Raw genomic sequence first — 18131 nt, 5'->3', positions numbered from 1 at the left:
TCGGTGTGCAAATAGTTCTACTTTACTGAAAACGGGCTGTTTTTTCAAAGGCTGGGTTTAAAAAAATCATGGTTTGTTAAAGTGAAGGTTAACAACTTAAAATTGAATAATGTCAAAACTGGTGTTATTTGTAGAGTGAATTAATAATTATTCTTAAAATTCTAGATAATATACTTTAATAGACGCAAAACTTGTAAACTGAATCAAACAGATATCATTTTAATTTTTGGATTTTCTCAAATTTTTACCTATTCTTTCTGAAAACTCTAGATTTTTTTTTTTAAATAAAAAATATTTCAAAACTATAAAACTGATAAATAAAAAATTATTTTATTTAATGTGAACCCAATTAAACTGTTAGTTTTATTGACAGGGTAAAATATGGCGGTAGTTAACTAAATATGTCTCACTCACTGAAACAAATTAAGAATAATATTTGTTAAATAAACGAATCAACGCAATAAGAGGAGCAAAATATTATAGTATTAAATGTATCTGGAGTCACACATACGGGTTTTACTGGTTCATCAAATAATTATTATTCATTTGATGTTTAAAAGTCACTTTTATGAGCATAAAGTACGTCAACTTGATGCTATATTATCTACCCTCTCAAAAGTTCAAGATCATTTCGGGCGCTTCTTTATTTCTTTCTAAAGAGCCGCGAACTTGCTTGAAAGTGTCAACAAACACTCCATCTTCCTTATATGCCGTCTCTCCATGAGACCTTTTTCGAATCCCACTTAAGCTCCAAATTAACGAGTTGATGATTAAATTCCTGCCCCCTCCCGCGCCTCTTGGGAATGAATTTTGGCAGAGGCATGCGGAGACTGAAAAGAGCACGTATGTATCAAGTTCAAGGCTGTATGCGTAAATCACGGATGGCTTCGACCCAATTACGGTGTTAATGAGGAGAAGCAGGCAAAACGAAGCGCGCGCGATTACTTCTCTCTGTGTGCTGCTGGCGCCCTTTCCAATGTGCCGCACGCGTTTAATTGTTGTTTTGTTCCTGCATCGCGCTTGCACACGAGAGAATAACTCGTTGATACCAGGCGCAAATACCCGCAGGCGCGATTTATCACCAGAAACGTCACTCGCTGTGTCCGCACAAGTGAAAATGTTGCTACAAATATATTCAATTGAGATTGATGAAAATTTTAATGAGTTTTTGTTGTTGTTGAGAACAATTGAATTGGGAAAATACCTGAATAAAAAAATCAATTAATAATTAGAATCAGTAAAAATTTCTCATAAACACTTGATAAAAGTCGCAAACTAATTATAAACAATTGTACGAAGATCTAAGGTGCTTGAAATTTGTATTGACTTCTGATAAGACCAATTTAAGGAAAGATCTATTTTTAGATCGCCCTTCATTATAACGTTTGTTGATCCAGAACAAATTTAAAGAACAGCAGAGTTGGCGTTCTTTCTTTCATTAAATCTTGCTGAGCAAAAGAAAGAAAAGGTTCATTGGGAATTAAATTTAATCCTTTGAAGTCAGTAAAATCAGCCTTGAAAGAGACGATGGAAATCTCTGGATACAAGCGAAGCGCATTTTTTTTAATATAATTGATCATATTTCTCAATTTTATTATAAACAAAGTTGGTTTCACTAATAGAGTTGTTTTTCCCTGATTCAAGATTTCTTTAGAAGTCGCTCTTGTAAATTAAAATATTATCAGTTATTAAATTTAAGGGGGAAATAATCTTTCCAACGTTTTTTTTCTCGATCAAATTATACAATCAAATTACAAGTAAAAAATAAAAAATTTGACTTCACTCAAATTTGAGTTAAAATTTCCCTGGTAGAGTCGTTTCTTTCCACAAATTTTAAGTCTTTTATAACGAACCAGAAATTTCCTGTCTGAGCCATAACATCAATACCTTTTTTATTATTCTACTTTAAATAATTTTTGCTTAGAAATAAATATTTGCCTGAAGCTCCGTATCAAATTTGTACTAATTGTTTTAAAACAGTGAAACAGACTTCAAATTAAATAATTATATAATTAATCTGACAGTATTGCATGAAAAAATATGTAAATACTCAAAAAGAATCACAGATTATTTGAGAAGTAGTTTTTATTCTCACACCTCTCACACAGTTTTGATCATGCCGTCGCGATTCTCAAAGATCTGACTGACCTTTGTTGTAAAAATAATAGAAAAAATAAGAAAGACTGTCTATAAAAGCTTCTTTATAATTTCTTATCCAATTTCAACCCACCACACGTTCGTTAGGCAACCTGCGAGCTAAGTATGTGATGCGTGCTGCATACCCATGTAAAGCCGATCATCTCAAATCGATCATGTAGTAACTTGTTCCCTCAACTCCTTGAAGTTGTTGGCGAATTAAGAGCAAGTACGTTATATTTGATTGAGCACTTTCAACCTGATTGACGGACGTGTTTGCCTTCACCCGCATCTCCCGATCGTTATCAGATTGGGAAAGTTTCCGGGCGCATCAGCAGAGAGTGAATCTTTAATCGAAAGAATGCACAAGAGGAAACTTTCTGGCTGCGAGCGGTCCATTGGTACACGAAGAACAAAATTGAATTTTACACTTTATGTAGCACCGACTTGCTGCAGCTTATGGTTTGCCATTGTACGGTTAATCGCGTTAGACGAAGCAAACACAGAGCGCGCGTGCACCGTACCTGTTTGTTGTTAATAAAGCGCGCACTTGTGTGTCACAGTTTGAGAAGCAAACACTGCAGAGTATAATGGGAATAATGTCAGCAACCTTGGGCTATCGCAGATCTGCACACACATGCAGGCGAAAATTGCACATTTGCGGGGAGCAATTTTTTCCATTCTAGACCTGCAGAATAGCATCCCGGTGGCAATAATCTCCAGTTTAAGTGCAGTTTTAATAGGTATATACTTATTTTATTGTCGCTTTTTTTAATTTAGAAAGAAGTGTATAGTAATTATATAGTTTGCTTGAAATGAAATATTTTGTATAACAAGAGAAAGTAGGAAATATTTTGATCAGAATAACGATCCACTGTATCAAAAAGTTGAGAAGACTTCCTGCTTTGTTCCTTTGACTAGCACAATTTATTATGTCTGGTTAAATATGGTGACGATGCTCGCCAAATATCCATATTTTAGTTTCAAAGCTTTGCTAATTAAACATTAAACGAAGAATGTGGAAACTGTTACTCTTCTTTTTTCGAATTCATATGACACTTGAGAATTCTTGGTGAAACTTCAAAGAGCAAAATTTGAAACACCAAATTTTGTAGATAATATTTTTCCGCAATCTCGGCTGCGTGCTGCATCGATCCCCAGGGCACGCAGCTTTAATATTCAGTTCAAAGCTCGGAATTAATCTAATCAGAAGTTGTTAATGAGCGCCGGAGTGTCGGCGGGTGTGGAAACAAATCGTTGCGCCGGTGTTGTCTTTTGCTGCGTCTACGCTCTATTAGGCGCCGGAGCATAAAGCAGCACCTCACCAGCTAAATGCTGCTCATCTGTCACTGTCAACACTGCTTACACTTGATTGGGGGAAGACGCGCAAAATTATTATTATTATGCAACCGTGAGCTTCAAGTCGAGCCTGATTGCAAATTGTGTAGAACTGCAGAGAATTGTACAAATTTAAACTAATTTTTATTACACATTCATTTTAGTTTTGTTAAATCTTCAGTGTTCAAATCATTAAATAATTTCCTTTTTTAAATATTTTTATAAAGATTTAACTCTTTTCTTAACTAAAATAATAAGAGCTTTAGTCAATCAACTAATTTTCTCTGACACTATGATTATTGGGGGAATTAAATGAGCACGAATATTTTGAGTCAACACATGAGCTACCAATTTTCAAGCTATTTTTAACAGACGATTGAAGAAACGAAAAAAAGTATATAACGATTTTGTTTTTATGATATGGCACTGAATTTCAAGAAGAAAATAGTTTTTTAAAATCTATGAAAACAAGCAATTTTTTATAACCCAAAATCATTATTTGATTGAAGTTTTATTTTTTTTTATTAATACTGAAAAACAGTAATAATAGAAGAATAATAATTCTGCAAAGAGAGTCTTATTAATTGTAAAAAGTTAATTGTAGCATAAAAAATTTTTAATCAGAATGATATAATTCTCAATGATTTTTTTCAAAAGTTAATAGATTATCTAAATTCAATAAAAAAATTATCCAAACGCCAGCATACTTCTGCAACTTTAATATAAGAGAACTCTAAAAAATGATTTAATAATTCTATATGTTCTTTGCGTTTCCTAAGATACAATTTTGAGGACGCCGTTCCATTGGCGATAAAGGGGTGCGCGCGATTAAGTCAGCAGAGCTATATCAGAAGAAGCTTTCTGGAATGATTGGCCGCATCACATTATGCAAGTTGAAAATCAGCATTACTCTCACAATTGCGCATTACGCTCCAGAAATCACGTCTGTGCACTGATTCGATATTCGCACGGCATTGTGATTCTAGAAAATGATCAACTGCAGCAGAAAGTCGCGCTTTTGCCCCACTTACTCGAAAGTTTGCTGCGGCGTGACTGATTTGCCGGCAAATTCACGGCGATTAGTCACTTTTGTCCGTCGAATAAAATGAATTTATCCATGACGTCAGCTGCGTTCGCTGGTCATGCAGTTCATCGCTTCCAATCCTCCATGCGTCTCTTAATTGGATGATCGTCAATTGCTGGCTGCGCAGAAAGCAAATTGAACAATACGCTGAACAATGTGATTATCATATTTATCAGTTCATATACATTGTGTTCTCTGAGCGGATTGGGTGCGTGTTTAATATACCTGCAAGAGCAAACTAATCAATGCCACCACGACCACTTCTTATTATAATAATATATTATGCTCTTATAATTGAATTTCTGATATGGAGAGAGATAGACTTGATATTTCTGAAATTATCAGCGATTTTTAGACAAGCTCAAAAGTTTTATCACTTCGCTAATCCTTGGAAGCTAAAAATTTCAACAATTCTTCTGGATAATTTGTATGTTAAAAAATATCTTTTATTATGAAACACGCTTCTTTTGACTTAGGATTTTAGTAATGTCTTTTTTGAGTAAATTTTTTTTAAAAATAAGTTAAAATTTATTATTTCATATTATTTATTTGTTAAGCCACTTACAGACTGTATATATTTAGTCGAGTTAAAAAAAAATCCCAAAAAGCTACTTCAATTAAAAATGTAATTAGTTTCAAAGAAGAGTACCGAATCTAGGGTCAGTGCGTGCTTTACCTATTTTGACTTCTAAAAAATTAAACCCCTATGCTGAAGGCGCTGAAATGACCTTTGGTTGACTTGGATTTTGTTCCTTCTAAGATCAAAGATTTTGCCACAGGTGACTGAGGTGACCCCTGCAGAGGTTCGGGAAAAGTATTTTTAATTTGACAAAAGCTCAGAAGGTTGTGCAAATTTACTCGAGTCAAATTGAAAGTTGGCATAGCCTACTTCTATCCATTTTTTTATATCCAACGTATGCATTAAAATAAATATCTAGCCCGATCTAAACTTAATATGTAATTTCCATATAACATTAATATTAATAATGAACAGCGTGAGTGCAAAATTTGAATAAATGTTCCTGTCTGATAGACACACGAGTGACCGAGACAAATGTAGTGTGAGAGTGCGCTTGGCTTTGTGATTGCATCTATCACTTTTGTGCTGATCGCGATTTGCGACGCGGTGGCGGCAGCAAAAAAATGCCGGCTACAGTCATGGAATATAAAAACCCCCTTTTATGGGCGAGGCTGGGGCGAGGGAGTTTATGCTCTTTTTCTGGAGAGGCAGCTTCGTGCGTCACGCCTGACCGCTGCATTTTAGAAGACGGCCCGAACCCAATGATCCCCAGAGTGCTAAATTTTCGCCGCCAACGCATTACTGAGATAGATGCTTTCAATGTGGCTCTGATCGCGGATACCACACATGCCGCGCCACCAGAAAAAAGGTAAGCTTGCTTTTCCTTATGTGGTAAGAATGCTTGCAAAAGAAAATCAATATTCTAGGATGGATAAATCTTAAATTCTACTAAATTGTCACTATCAAAGGAAATCATTGTAAATCTTTTAATCTTTTTTAAATATTTCATGCAAAAATTTGACTTTCAAACTAATTAACCCTTTATACACAATTCTGTTGAATTTATTATTTACAATGAAGTCGAGAAAAGCAAGAAAGGTAGTTCAAAATCTCTAAATAAAATTCTTTGTAAATGGAAAATTATAAAAAAAAACGTTTAAAGCAGATTTTTAGTTTTCTGTATTTTAAATCAGAATAACCTTTGTTCGAAAAAAAGGTCTTTTTTCCCGAGTCTACAATTATCAAAATGCAAGATGAAATTATTAATTCATTTTGCCCTACATGAAAGAATTTTAAAATTTTTGCACATTGCTCTCTATAGACGCAAAATGTACATTCTAATTTTGGGTTTTAATCAGTAAGCTATTCATGATAAAAAAAAAAATAAATTAGGGTAATATTTTTAGCAAAATCAGTTTTTTTTTAGCTTAATGGCTATGGTGGGCTATGGTAGCCCCCATTTTTAACATTTGATTTTACGTTTTCGCATACCCAACAAGATGAGGGCAGTTTAAATATAGAATACTCTGTAGAAATGATTTGATTTTAAATTTGAAGGTAATTTTTTTAGAAAAATTTAGTTATTTAACCTGGCTATTTAAAAAGCATGGTAATAATTTGGTATATATTTTTTTTCCTTTTTTATACATTACTTATTTGTTGAAAATATTAAATAAGCATACACATTTTCAATGCCACATGAATTTTTAATTATCTGGTTAAAGTGGGTTAATGTTCAAGATTTTCATTTTACTAACCTAATCGTTGATAATGATTATTAATTATAATTATATAATAATAAACGAAATTTTTTTCGCAAAATCGGATTTTTTAAGAAACATCAATTTTAAATTAAATTTTGCAAAAATTTCTTGCGCCTAGATTTTATAAAAAAAATCCACTCCTATTGAATAATTAAATGTGTTAAAAATAAAATATCGTTCAAGTTTCCAACTTGGCGGACTGACTCGCCCGAAGAGAAGTAAAATTTTTACGCCTCGGAAACAATGAGAAAAGTTCCGAATTGGACACACGTGTTGTTTGTTACGCAAGAAAGAAGCAATTTGGCGGCATGCCTTGACTTATGCATAACTTGTTGGACCAGGTGGCGGAATTCTTTTTTTATCGTGCGTGAGAAAGGCTGGTGGCGACGAGCAAAAAAGAGCAAGAGTTTAATTCGGAGCGGCGGCCGGTATGGCGGTGGGCGCGCGGGCATGCGGCTGTTGATGCTCGGGAGGTTGACCCAGCCCAAGCCAGCCAGCGAGAGACGATCTTTCCATCATTCCACTGTGCGCGCTGCTCTCGCCAGCAACAAACGCAGCTTCGCTCTCTCCGCGCGCGCGAGCTCGTCGCCGCGAGTGTTCATTTCAGAATTTTAATCAAGTGCATAGATTCCAAGAAGAACCTAAATTTGTGCGGACTTCAAAATATTCACCTTCTGAAGAAATTGCTCGTTTTAATGGAGGTAAATGTTACGATTGTTTACACATTTTTTTTTTCTTTAAAAACATTTATAAATGTTTAGTCTGCCTGATATTTTTTTTTAACTTGCTGATCGGGTTGTTCTCAAGGTCGGCCAGGATTTTATCTTTTGATGCATGCCGGTCCGTTGCAAATTTTAAGCGTTGTGAGAGTTGTTCGCAGTTAATCCAAGTCAACCAAATTTAATGAAGTCAAAAATTTCATAGACTCGGTTTTGCAACATAAAAATGGAAATGCTACTTGGACAGAAAAAAAGGCAAATCATTTAGATTCGTGAGATTAACTGAATATATACTGTATTTAACTATAAAAATTGTGATTTTTTTATAAGGCTCATCAGGATCTCTCCTGTAAAAATTGCTACTTCTGATTCCCACAAGTTCAATGTGAAAAAAAATTCATATTATAATTTTATATTTTCGTAATGCAATGACGGGCAATATAAAGTTTAATTGATGAATAATGAATTTAAATTAAATCAGATCAGAAATTTATTAAACACTGTCGTTTACAACAATATATGAATTTAAATTGAGCAGTTTTATTGAAAAAATTATTTAATTTTAACTTACATTTACAAAAAAAAAAATCCATTTCTCTAGATTTTTGTAATCCTTCCTCTATGATGGTGTACTGGAAATTATTTTAAAGAGAGGCATTTGGGTTATTAGTTATGATTTAAATCCTTGCAAATTTTTAATAATTTGCGTATTTTTATTAGTTCCGGTAACATAAATTTCACATATCCTTCACCTTATCGATCAGAATTTTATTGAATTTACGAATTTGATTTGGCTTGAAAGAAAGTCTAGCGCACGTCAAATCCAATTTTTTCGCTTTCTCATCAAATCAGATATGCATATATGAAACTCTCTCCAGTACTGTGGGTATTGGAGATTTGTTTGCGTTCGGAGGGGCAAATTTAATCTAAGCTGGAAAATCGAAGCGGCGTGCTTGACAATTTGTTAGAGGGAGAGAGGTGAGGTGCTATATCGAGGGGTAAACTATAAAACAAAACGGCCTGGCTGGGTATGCATATAAGGACATGCAATTAGATTCACGCGCAATGTCAATCAACGCATTCCCGCCAACTGTCGTCCGATATGGCAAAAGTGCTTTTTTAATTGGAGTTTTGACGCATCGATATAATAAAAACTCACTGCAGCAAATAAACCGCCCACTGAAAAGTTGCGAATTATTTTTGTAATTTCTCCCTCAAAGGTTGAACGCCGAGCTGTTTATGATACGATGGAGGGTGTTTGCAACTTTTAACTCTCGGGACCGTTAGCTCCACTTGACAATGGGAAAATGCAGTAATAAAACTGCACACGTACTCATCATACAAAGGTACCTTTTTTATACGCTCTATTTATTCATGTCGTTCTTTTGCCGCCGCCCTTGGCTACCATTTATCAGGGACAGAGGAACGCTTTTACTTTTTTTCATCAATATAATATCCAGAGCGCGAGTGCGTGGGAGGACGAGCTGCATTGTCTCTCTCTCATTTCATATATTGACCGCGTGCATCTGACATTTCAATATATGCGTTCTCACATAAGTTAGCGCTGCACATGCAACTATATTGAATTTATTGGACTCGATATGAAGGTGACGGGGTTGACGATGATTTTCCTGTGTCAGATAATTAATTATGTATTTTCCGTCAGCACCTGCCTTTGTAAGGCTTTGATCTTCACTTGCAAATTTGCAATATATATGAGCTCGGCTGTTATTATCCAAGCGCCTCGGAAATGATTATAATTATTTTATACAGAGCTATACGAATTTTTTTACCGTAATCTGAATTTTTTTTAAAAATAATTTCTTTTCCAATAGAACAGTATTAGTTAGTTTTATTGATTTTATAATGTGAATAATGAGTGATTAAATAGATACATTTCAATATAAGATAATTTAAAAAAAAGGCATTTTCAGACAAATTCCTTTCGGATGAAAGGCGGTCCACCATAAAATTTCAGTGAAAATTTGTTTTTTTATTAAACATTTGAAATTTACTCCATTTATCCCTTGTCTCGGGGCTGAGAAGAGCAAACGAAACAAGCATGTTCTGCTGAAACCAGGGGTCCCAATAAGACTCGCAAGCAGATAACATGGGTGTAAAAGGGTCACATCGGAGTAGAGCCAAGCCTGCTTCCCCCCACTGACAATTAGAACTAAAATACTAACAACAGTCATTCTCGTAAAAACACAACCACAATAGAGACCATGACCAAATTCGGCCAAGTTATTTTATATAAATTATTTAAAAAAAAAAAGGACAGGCCTATTTTTGTTCCAACGCAAGTTGGTCCTACCGCGTGTTTTTTATAATCAAGTTAATGCTTTTATGCGCGCATAATAGGTGCATTTCCTCTTAAGTAGTTGAAATGCAGTCGGGAGCAAAAAATCAAAACAAAGTCAATGCCGTTTGAGAATCAGTTTCTCTCAAATTATATGCCCGCAAGTGTTGGTTTTATATGTTCATTCACTTCTTATCATTTTTTATTACCACCAAATTGGATTAATTATTGTGCCTGACAACTTTCTAAAAACCGCTCATCATAAATAATAAAATTAATGTCTGCGTCTCCAAGGTCCATGAAGCCAATAATTTGAGCAAAAACCAACCAACCGCGACCTTTTCTCTAAAATAATACTACCATACATACCAGTTTTATCGAAAATCATCTCAAAAATTCAAATATTAGTTGCAAATAATATTTATTGAGATATCGCAGAGACAATCGCTGCCTATATCGAGATACATCGATCATAAAATTCAAAGTAATTATATTTTTTTTCTCATAAGGAGAGAAAAAAATTACATATCTTTTACAATTATAATCAAATTTTGAAACATTACAAAAATTTAAAACATTAATCAATTTAAGTGCAACAAGCAATCATAAAAGGTTTTTGCCCACAGTGAGACAATTATAAATGATGAGTGAAAGGCTGACTTAACGCTTGGGAAAAGACCTGATTTTTTTTATTTAACACAGACAGCAGTGGACAGCAGTTTTATTTTAGGTGGCAATTTTTGCATAATATGGAAATTCAACGTTTCAGATATTATAATTTATTTTTAATTTTTTTTATAACTTTTAAGAGCGATTAATTCTTTTGTTAAATTCAAGTTTTTAATTTGATAAATCTTCATATTGCCCGCAGTGAGACACTGATAAATGATGAGCGAGGGCAACGCGACGTTTGTGGAGGAGTGCGAGCGTTCAAACGCGAGCGAGTCAGAGGACTGTCTGCGGCACGCGCCCGTGTTGACGCACGCGGCGGCCGTCAAGTCTTTGGTGTTGGCGGTGATGGCGGTGACGTCGCTGGTGGCCAACGTGGCCACCATCGTCAGCATCCACCGGCACCGCAAGCACCGCGTCAGCTCCGTCTACCGGCTCATCCTGCACCTGAGCATCGCCGACCTGGTGGTCACCTTCTTCTGCATCGGCGGCGACGCCATCTGGCACTACACCGTCGAGTGGTACGCCGGCGACATGGCGTGCAAACTGTTCAAGTTCGCGCAGATGCTCGGACTCTACCTCTCCACGTACGTGTTGGTGCTGATCGGCGTCGACCGCTTTGTCGCCGTCCGCTACCCCATGAACTGCCTCACCACCAAGACCTGCAACAGGTACGTCGCGTGCGCCTGGGCCCTCAGCGCCATCTGCAGCGCCCCTCAGGTAAGCCCTTTTTACTTTCATTTTTTGTCTCATTTCCATCTCAGTGTTGGCTCAAAAGAGTCGTATTTATTCAAAATAATCAAATAATATGAATCAATTTAATACAATCTGAGGTCAACATTAAAATGAAAAGGAACAAGATGGAATAAAAATTCCTAGATCAGAAATTCCGTGACCATTGGATTTTAACTTCTTGAATTAAATTTAACTACTATTTTTTCTTCTTCTACTTTTCATTGCATGAATAAAAAATATACAAATCTTTCATTTTCTTTATCTTTTTGAAGTCCTGGCCATGATGCCTATTTTTTCTAACTTTGAAAAACTAATTTTTCCTTTAAATAAAAAAATTGCTAGACAAAATTTTAAAAGATGTAAGAATTTTTAGAATGAAGCTGGAAAAATTTTGATGCTATATATGTATCTTAATTTCTTGACAGTATATTTTCTATTATCTCACACAAAAACTTAATGGGCTGACAGATTCTTCATGTGCTCTGCATTTTCTGGCTGAATATTCAATTTATGAAATTAGAAACATTCCTATGGAACTAAAAATTCTTTTCCAAGAGCCATTTTTCGTTTCAAAGAGTATTATTATTCCCCAACCCATGTTTCGCACAAAGGGGGGGAACATAGAATTTAATAATATATGCTGCCTTTTGCCGCTCGTTGAGGAAAAGTTGAATGGCAAAAAAGAATGAGCATATTTTCCAGATCGCCCATGCGGAAACTCTTGGCAAATGATTCAATTTAGACGTGAGCGTCGGAGTAGCACCGGTTGCATCAATCTGGGTAGCGAATCGTCACGGAAGGCATTAAATTCCCAACAGTCACTTTTAACAAACCTCAACGAGCGTCCTGTCACTTCCACTTAATCTCGCGTATAATTAAAGACACGAGCAAATGCAGAGCACGCGCCCTACCCATGAAATGCTCGTCATTTTTTGCATCAGCAGCTGCAAACTTGACCTTTCGCCTAATTGCATTTGCAAGAGAGAGAGAGACGATGCACTTTCCAGCCGGAGAATTTTCGATTAAGAGCCAGCCGCCCACGTGCTCGCGCTATTTGTAGACCAACGCGTGCATGCGATTTATTTATTGCGATTCTTCCAGCATCGAACCTACAGTCAGTTTCCTTTAATTGAGGCACTTTGCATCGCTTCAACCAGATTTTCAAGAAGAAAAAAATGGGTTTCGAGTGTCTCTCCATAAAAGTTTTGTGCTAGATAATTAAAACGTTATTATAAATTATATGCTGGTTACACGTGATCAAAAATATAAAGCAAGACTGACTTTAAATTGAATGGTAACACTCGAGGGTGGATTTCATGAAAAATTTAAACAGGGTGAACCTTGTTGCAAAGAAAAAAAGGTTTATAAGTTTTCAAGATAACAAAACCAAAATTTCCTGCTTCTTTCCATGAATTTTCTGCTTATTTTCCAATTTGAAAAGGGTTTTTGTTTAGAATGTTGTAAAAAATATGTTCCCAGTGAATTAAAAAAAAAATTAAAAGTTTTAAGAGGAAGAAGATTCCAATTTTTGTTTTTTTAGCAATTATGGAATTAATTTGCAGGAGAATTAAAATAAAAGAAATAAGTAAAATTTCTAAATTCCGTGGCTTTTCCTTTTTTACAAGCACACTAAAGACTCGGGATTAAAATAATTTTCCAAGACTGCTTTTAAAATGTTTATTTTTCTTGTATTGTTTATGGGCACGTGTCTTGCCTCGTTGGCGATGATTAAGTTTTTCATTTGGGAATAATGATCTCTCGCTCATTGGCACCAATCAACAGTAATAATCCAGCCAGTCTGCTCATTAACGCAGTTGCTGTCACCGCGCCGCCATGAATATCCAGCACCAGGGGTGTTGGAAATGTTGTGGTTCAAACTCGATTCCAACTCTGCCAAAGGAAGAACAATTTATATTAATTAATTGTATCAAATATATAATTAAATTAAAAAAAAAACGGTTGAGGCAGTTTTTTTTTAATTTGTTAAAAGAATTTGGGAATAAGTTGAAAAAAATAGCCATAGAAAATTTCAATATGTATGCAAAATTTTTTACACGTGTGTGTAACTAATTAGTATGTACTTAATTACCAAATATATATTATGTATTTCAAATTGAAATAAAAAATATAAAATTATTAAATCTTAAAAAAAGTACTCACTTGAAATTTAACTTCAAAAAAACTGACTCTGTCTGGGACTCGTGTCAGTTAAGATCTCTAGAAAATCGCCTTTATTGTGATAAAGTGAAATTTTCACAAAAGTCAATTATATTCAATACTTTTAATCACATCTAATTTAATTAAAAACATACTTATTGCCAATGAATACGTGCATGTTTTGTTGAACGCGCGTTTGTGCTGTAACATAGAGAAGAGCCAGTGCTATGGCTGCAGAAGCAGCTGAATGCTAATGAGCAGCTGCCCGTCCTCTCCTTGCACAATTGCCAGATTTTTATTCACAAGAGGCCAAATAATTAATTTGGAGGGCGACAGCCCGGCTGGGCTGTGGAATAATACACCTGCTCTCCGCTCGCACATTAACCATCCGTTCGTTCGCCGTGTTTGACACGTAAGGATAATTCATTCAAAGCGGCCTCTATGCTGCTTCACCAAGTGGCACCGAAAGCGAGCGACCCCTTCACCCACACCTGTGGTCTCCGATTCTAATTCAGGACAATTGCACACATCATCCACCACAATACAAAACAAGCAAAACGTGCTTAAGAGGCTTATTTCTGCTCACAACAGAAATTTGAAGGTCTCTTTGATTATTTACCTACCAATTATAAGGATGCAAAAATCTTATTCTAAGTGAAATTAGCTCCAGACGCAGAGCGCAAATTTTTAATGAATCCAATGAGAACAATTATAAAAGTTCCTTGAGTGATGATGGTATTTTTCAGAATCTATTACATACTTAATTGTATATAAAAAAAAATGTTGAGCAAAAAGCGGCAAAAAGGTATTATTAAAATACTAAATTTATCATATATGTCAATATTTAACATTTTTTTATCGATTTCATATCTTCTGATAAGTTTCCATCTATAACAATATTTATAATTTATGTATTGAATAATAAATCTTATCTAAGAATATGAGAAAGGGAAATGTCAAAAACTACAGTGAAACTCCTATAAATGTGCAAGTTTCATTAATGTTTGAAATTTATAAATAAATAAATTGTAGTTAAAATTTTCTAAACCATTTAGAAATATTTTATCAACGTTTTGTGGGAATTGTAATTATCTGCCTCGTCTATGGGTTGAATCTGGGGAAATTTGCGTAAAATTTGATTCAAGTGGTTTTAACCAAATTTTTGCACAAAGTTGCCGGCTATAATTATTCTGTTGGTGCGTTTGTTCCGCGTTTTTCGCATAGTCAGCCATCGGCGGTTTTCTTTCTCTCTGACGCTTTTATACCAAAAGGGGCCTCTCGTCGGGCTTTCCGCTCTAATCACACCGCTCTCTGCCAAAAAATAAACAGTGTCAGTGGCAAAATCAATCTGGATAGGATCGGTTGGCATATATGAAGGTTACGGGGGTGGACTGCTGACAGGGGGTGGCGAGGAGCGCGCGTGCCGTCTGTGAGTCTGTGATTCGGCCAAAGCAATATATTTTGCCCATCAGAGAGCGACGGACGGACTGTTTGAATTGTGCACCACCCAATAAAAGGCTCTTTGCGACTTGAAAAGAAGAAAGCTTGAAAAGAGCGCGCGGCGGTCCACTCTTCTGCACAGATGAGAGGAGAACCAGTCGCTCGCCTATGCAACCGGTGGTGACACTTCTTTGATGTTACTTTCGCTCTTGCGCACTTTGTCAGGCGTCAAAAGTCTGTTGGATGTGAAAAAAATGAACGCCAAGAAAAAAAATTAATATATTCCTGTCATTTTTGATGCGTTGTTTCCCGATGATCAAGTTTGGTTTACAAGCGTGAATGCAAACTGACTGGCAGCTGCGACGCAAGAGCTTCCTAAAATTTATTTTTTGAGGCAAATTTATTTATTTAAAATATTTTTTATTGATCCGTTAATTGTTAAGTGTCTATTTAAATGTAATTTTAAATGAAGAGAACCATTAATATGAATTTTTTTTTAATCAAACATTTCAAGATATAAAATATAAACCGTAATTGTAAATATACCATGAAAATAATCTGATGAAATTTAAAATTTAAGCCTTCAATTGTTAACCTATATTTCTTTTATATTTTTTTACACTTTTGGTTTTGTTTTAGAGACAAATTAAATGAATTGATGCAGAGAATTTTGATAAATTAAACAAAACTATTTATTTGATAGTTTTGAAAATCTTTTAAAAAAATTCTTATATTTTACACAAAACTTCTGCATAATCAGTTTAGGTAAACATTAAATTTACCTTTCTTTAGCTTCATTTGTAATTAATTGGCAACACAGTTGCAAAATCAGCTATTTCCAAGAAACCATTTTGAATTTGGAAACGAAATGTAAATTTGGTGAGCGTATTGAATGAAGCCTTGAAGGCATTAATTTGTGCACATCCGTCATCCAACTCGCGCTCTTCTATTTTCCGATAAATATTTTCCAGCACGAATGCAAAGCTTGATAAGGCACACCGCTTTCCTGAACAAATGCCGAGAGACGGACCCGCGGCGGTGTTTCGTCGCATGAAAAAATGAACAGTCCTTTGTGGATTATTTTACCCGTTTGAGACGCACACACAAAAACATTTCATTGTTTTCTGCTCTGCTTTAATTCCAAGGATTTCAAATGCACGCATTGCTCGCTGGAAAATCGACCAAAAAAAATTAATTTGACGAAAAAAGAACCGAGATGGGATTCTATTTCCCTTTACTTTCCCCAAGCGGCGCAGCTATTTTTTGTTTGTCACCATGCAGATTTGAAAAAAGTTTGTGTGATGTGAATTTGCATGCGCCATTCAAAGAATTCTTTGAGCAAACGTGCACCTGCGGTGCGATGAACCCATTTCTCTCTCGAGCAACTGCCAACGCAAACAATTCCTCTCGCGCAAATGGAGAGCGATTTTTTTGTAGGTACAAATCAATGTCTGCCGGCGCTCCTTGGGGAATAAATCTCATCAATATCTTTAATGTTGGTCGAGTGCATGAGTGGGCGTTTTTCCCAAATAAGGTACTTGGTCTGACGTCTGACAAATGTAACAAAAACCAGTGAAAATGGTGTTTTCCCTTCAACGAGAAATTTAAATTTTACATTAATATAAAATCAAAATGAATTGCAACATTTTAAATAATATAAAGCAGGAACATTTCTTAATACTATATATTGAATTTATTTTTACAATTTATAAAAAAATATTAAATTTTAAAATGCTGGGAACTAATGTGCCTCATAGACTCTGCAGATCTACGTTTATCAGCCTAACTCACACACTCATATTATTAATTATATAACATTCAGTGACTAGTTAAATATTTAATATTTATACGATTCCTTTCAATTGTAAGAAACTATGTCATACATCAGTTGGCAGTTAATCTTTATTTGTTTTGGCTCTGCTTCTACATATAATTCAGACGCAAATTTCCGTGACCTCAGAGGTATCGACTAGTGGACTCGTATGCATAATTAAGGATGCAAATTTGCAATTAATAGTTGGTCCCCAACGGACGAGGTCGTGTTCACGAGCTGGATGAATTGAGAGCCGCCGCGACAAAGGTCCTATTTATATACGGCGCACTTGCTTCGCACACGGTGGACTTTTGTTGGTTGATTATGTAATAACATATACATACGTATGTATTTTCGCCTGACCGCAGCATGTATCGTGCAGAAAGGGAAATCGTGTTTTGGGTGAACACTGCCGGCATAATGGCGTAAATTATTCAATTTTTTAACAAATTAAAAAAAAACTTGATTATACAAATTTCCACCGGGAAAATTGGCTTTTGAAGGTTTAAAAGAAATGTTTTTAGTGAAAAATGAAACTATTTGGGAACATAAATTAGGCCTCAATTACTAAAGTGAGAAATATTTTTTTTTTTGCTTATATTAATGCAGCTGAAACTCAAATTTTTTTATTTCGTGTAAAAACCTTTTTAGGGTCCATCTCTAATTGAGTTCTCTATTGAGTGAAACTTGGGCAAAAGCTGGCCACGTGCTTGAGATGCGTAAATGCCCACAACTAAATTGCGTTTCGTTGCTAAGCGGATCGTCCTCTTAAGAGCAGTGCGCTATGATTGAGTGAGTTAAGGTCGTTGTTGTACTCAAGCTCTCTTTATATAATCAAGTGTAATTTTCTCCAACATTCCAACACTTTAACTGCTGCAGCAGGTGAAGAGTCAAGGACACCGTGATCAAAAAACAATGACGATGAATATGGAACAAAATCACCTTTTGATGTTAAAAAAGTACCAACGATATTCAGTTCAAAAATCAAAACTTGGCCATTTGATTTTTTTATTCATTTTTATTTATCTCAATGACATGTATCGCAAAGGATGAAATTTAAAAAAAAAATCAAATTGGTAAATAATTTATTCCTGAATATAAAATGGAAATTTTTGAAGTTCAAATCGTGATTGAACAATAAGCAGAAAGCAGGTGAAACTTTGTAGAGATGCCAATTTTAATTTTAGTTGCAAATTTTACAATAAAAAAAATCGTCCAATTTCAAATAAAAAATTTAAAATCCATTGAACATCGTCAAATTTCCACAACGCCCTACTACCTAATTTTATTTCAGAAGTTTTTAATATACTTTTCAGCAAAAACAATTAAATCACAGCTGAAAAAGGAAATTAAATATCTGGCTTAATTAGGAAACAAACTAATACGGCCTGCGAGAGACACGGACGCGCTGCTAACGAGCCTGGCCGCTTGCCACAAAAAGTTGTGCGGAAAACAAAT

The 18131-nt window shown here is 35.1% G+C and overlaps 1 protein-coding gene across 2 annotated transcripts in view; it reads left to right on the top strand.

Annotated features, from left to right (window-relative positions):
- The window catches only part of LOC132203029 (gonadotropin-releasing hormone receptor), a 53981-nt gene that overhangs the window by 5187 nt on the left and 30663 nt on the right, over positions 1–18131 (top strand). The window contains exons 1-2 of one of the 2 annotated variants that reach the window (XM_059630453.1): positions 7377–7542; positions 10731–11248. In XM_059630453.1, coding sequence (XP_059486436.1) covers positions 10745–11248 — 504 coding nt within the window. In that variant the 5' untranslated portion in view covers positions 7377–7542; positions 10731–10744. Of the gene's footprint in view, positions 1–7376; positions 7543–10730; positions 11249–18131 lie in introns of those variants that run through there. The other variant, XM_059630452.1, reaches the window with a different exon arrangement.

Source organism: Neocloeon triangulifer, unplaced genomic scaffold (genome assembly GCF_031216515.1).
Source record: "Neocloeon triangulifer isolate White Clay Creek 2 clone unplaced genomic scaffold, ASM3121651v1 ptg000017l, whole genome shotgun sequence".
In the NCBI taxonomy this organism is placed as follows: domain Eukaryota; kingdom Metazoa; phylum Arthropoda; class Insecta; order Ephemeroptera; family Baetidae; genus Neocloeon; species Neocloeon triangulifer.
The sequence above is the reverse complement of the archived record's forward strand: the minus strand, read 5'-3'. Positions and strand labels throughout refer to the sequence as shown.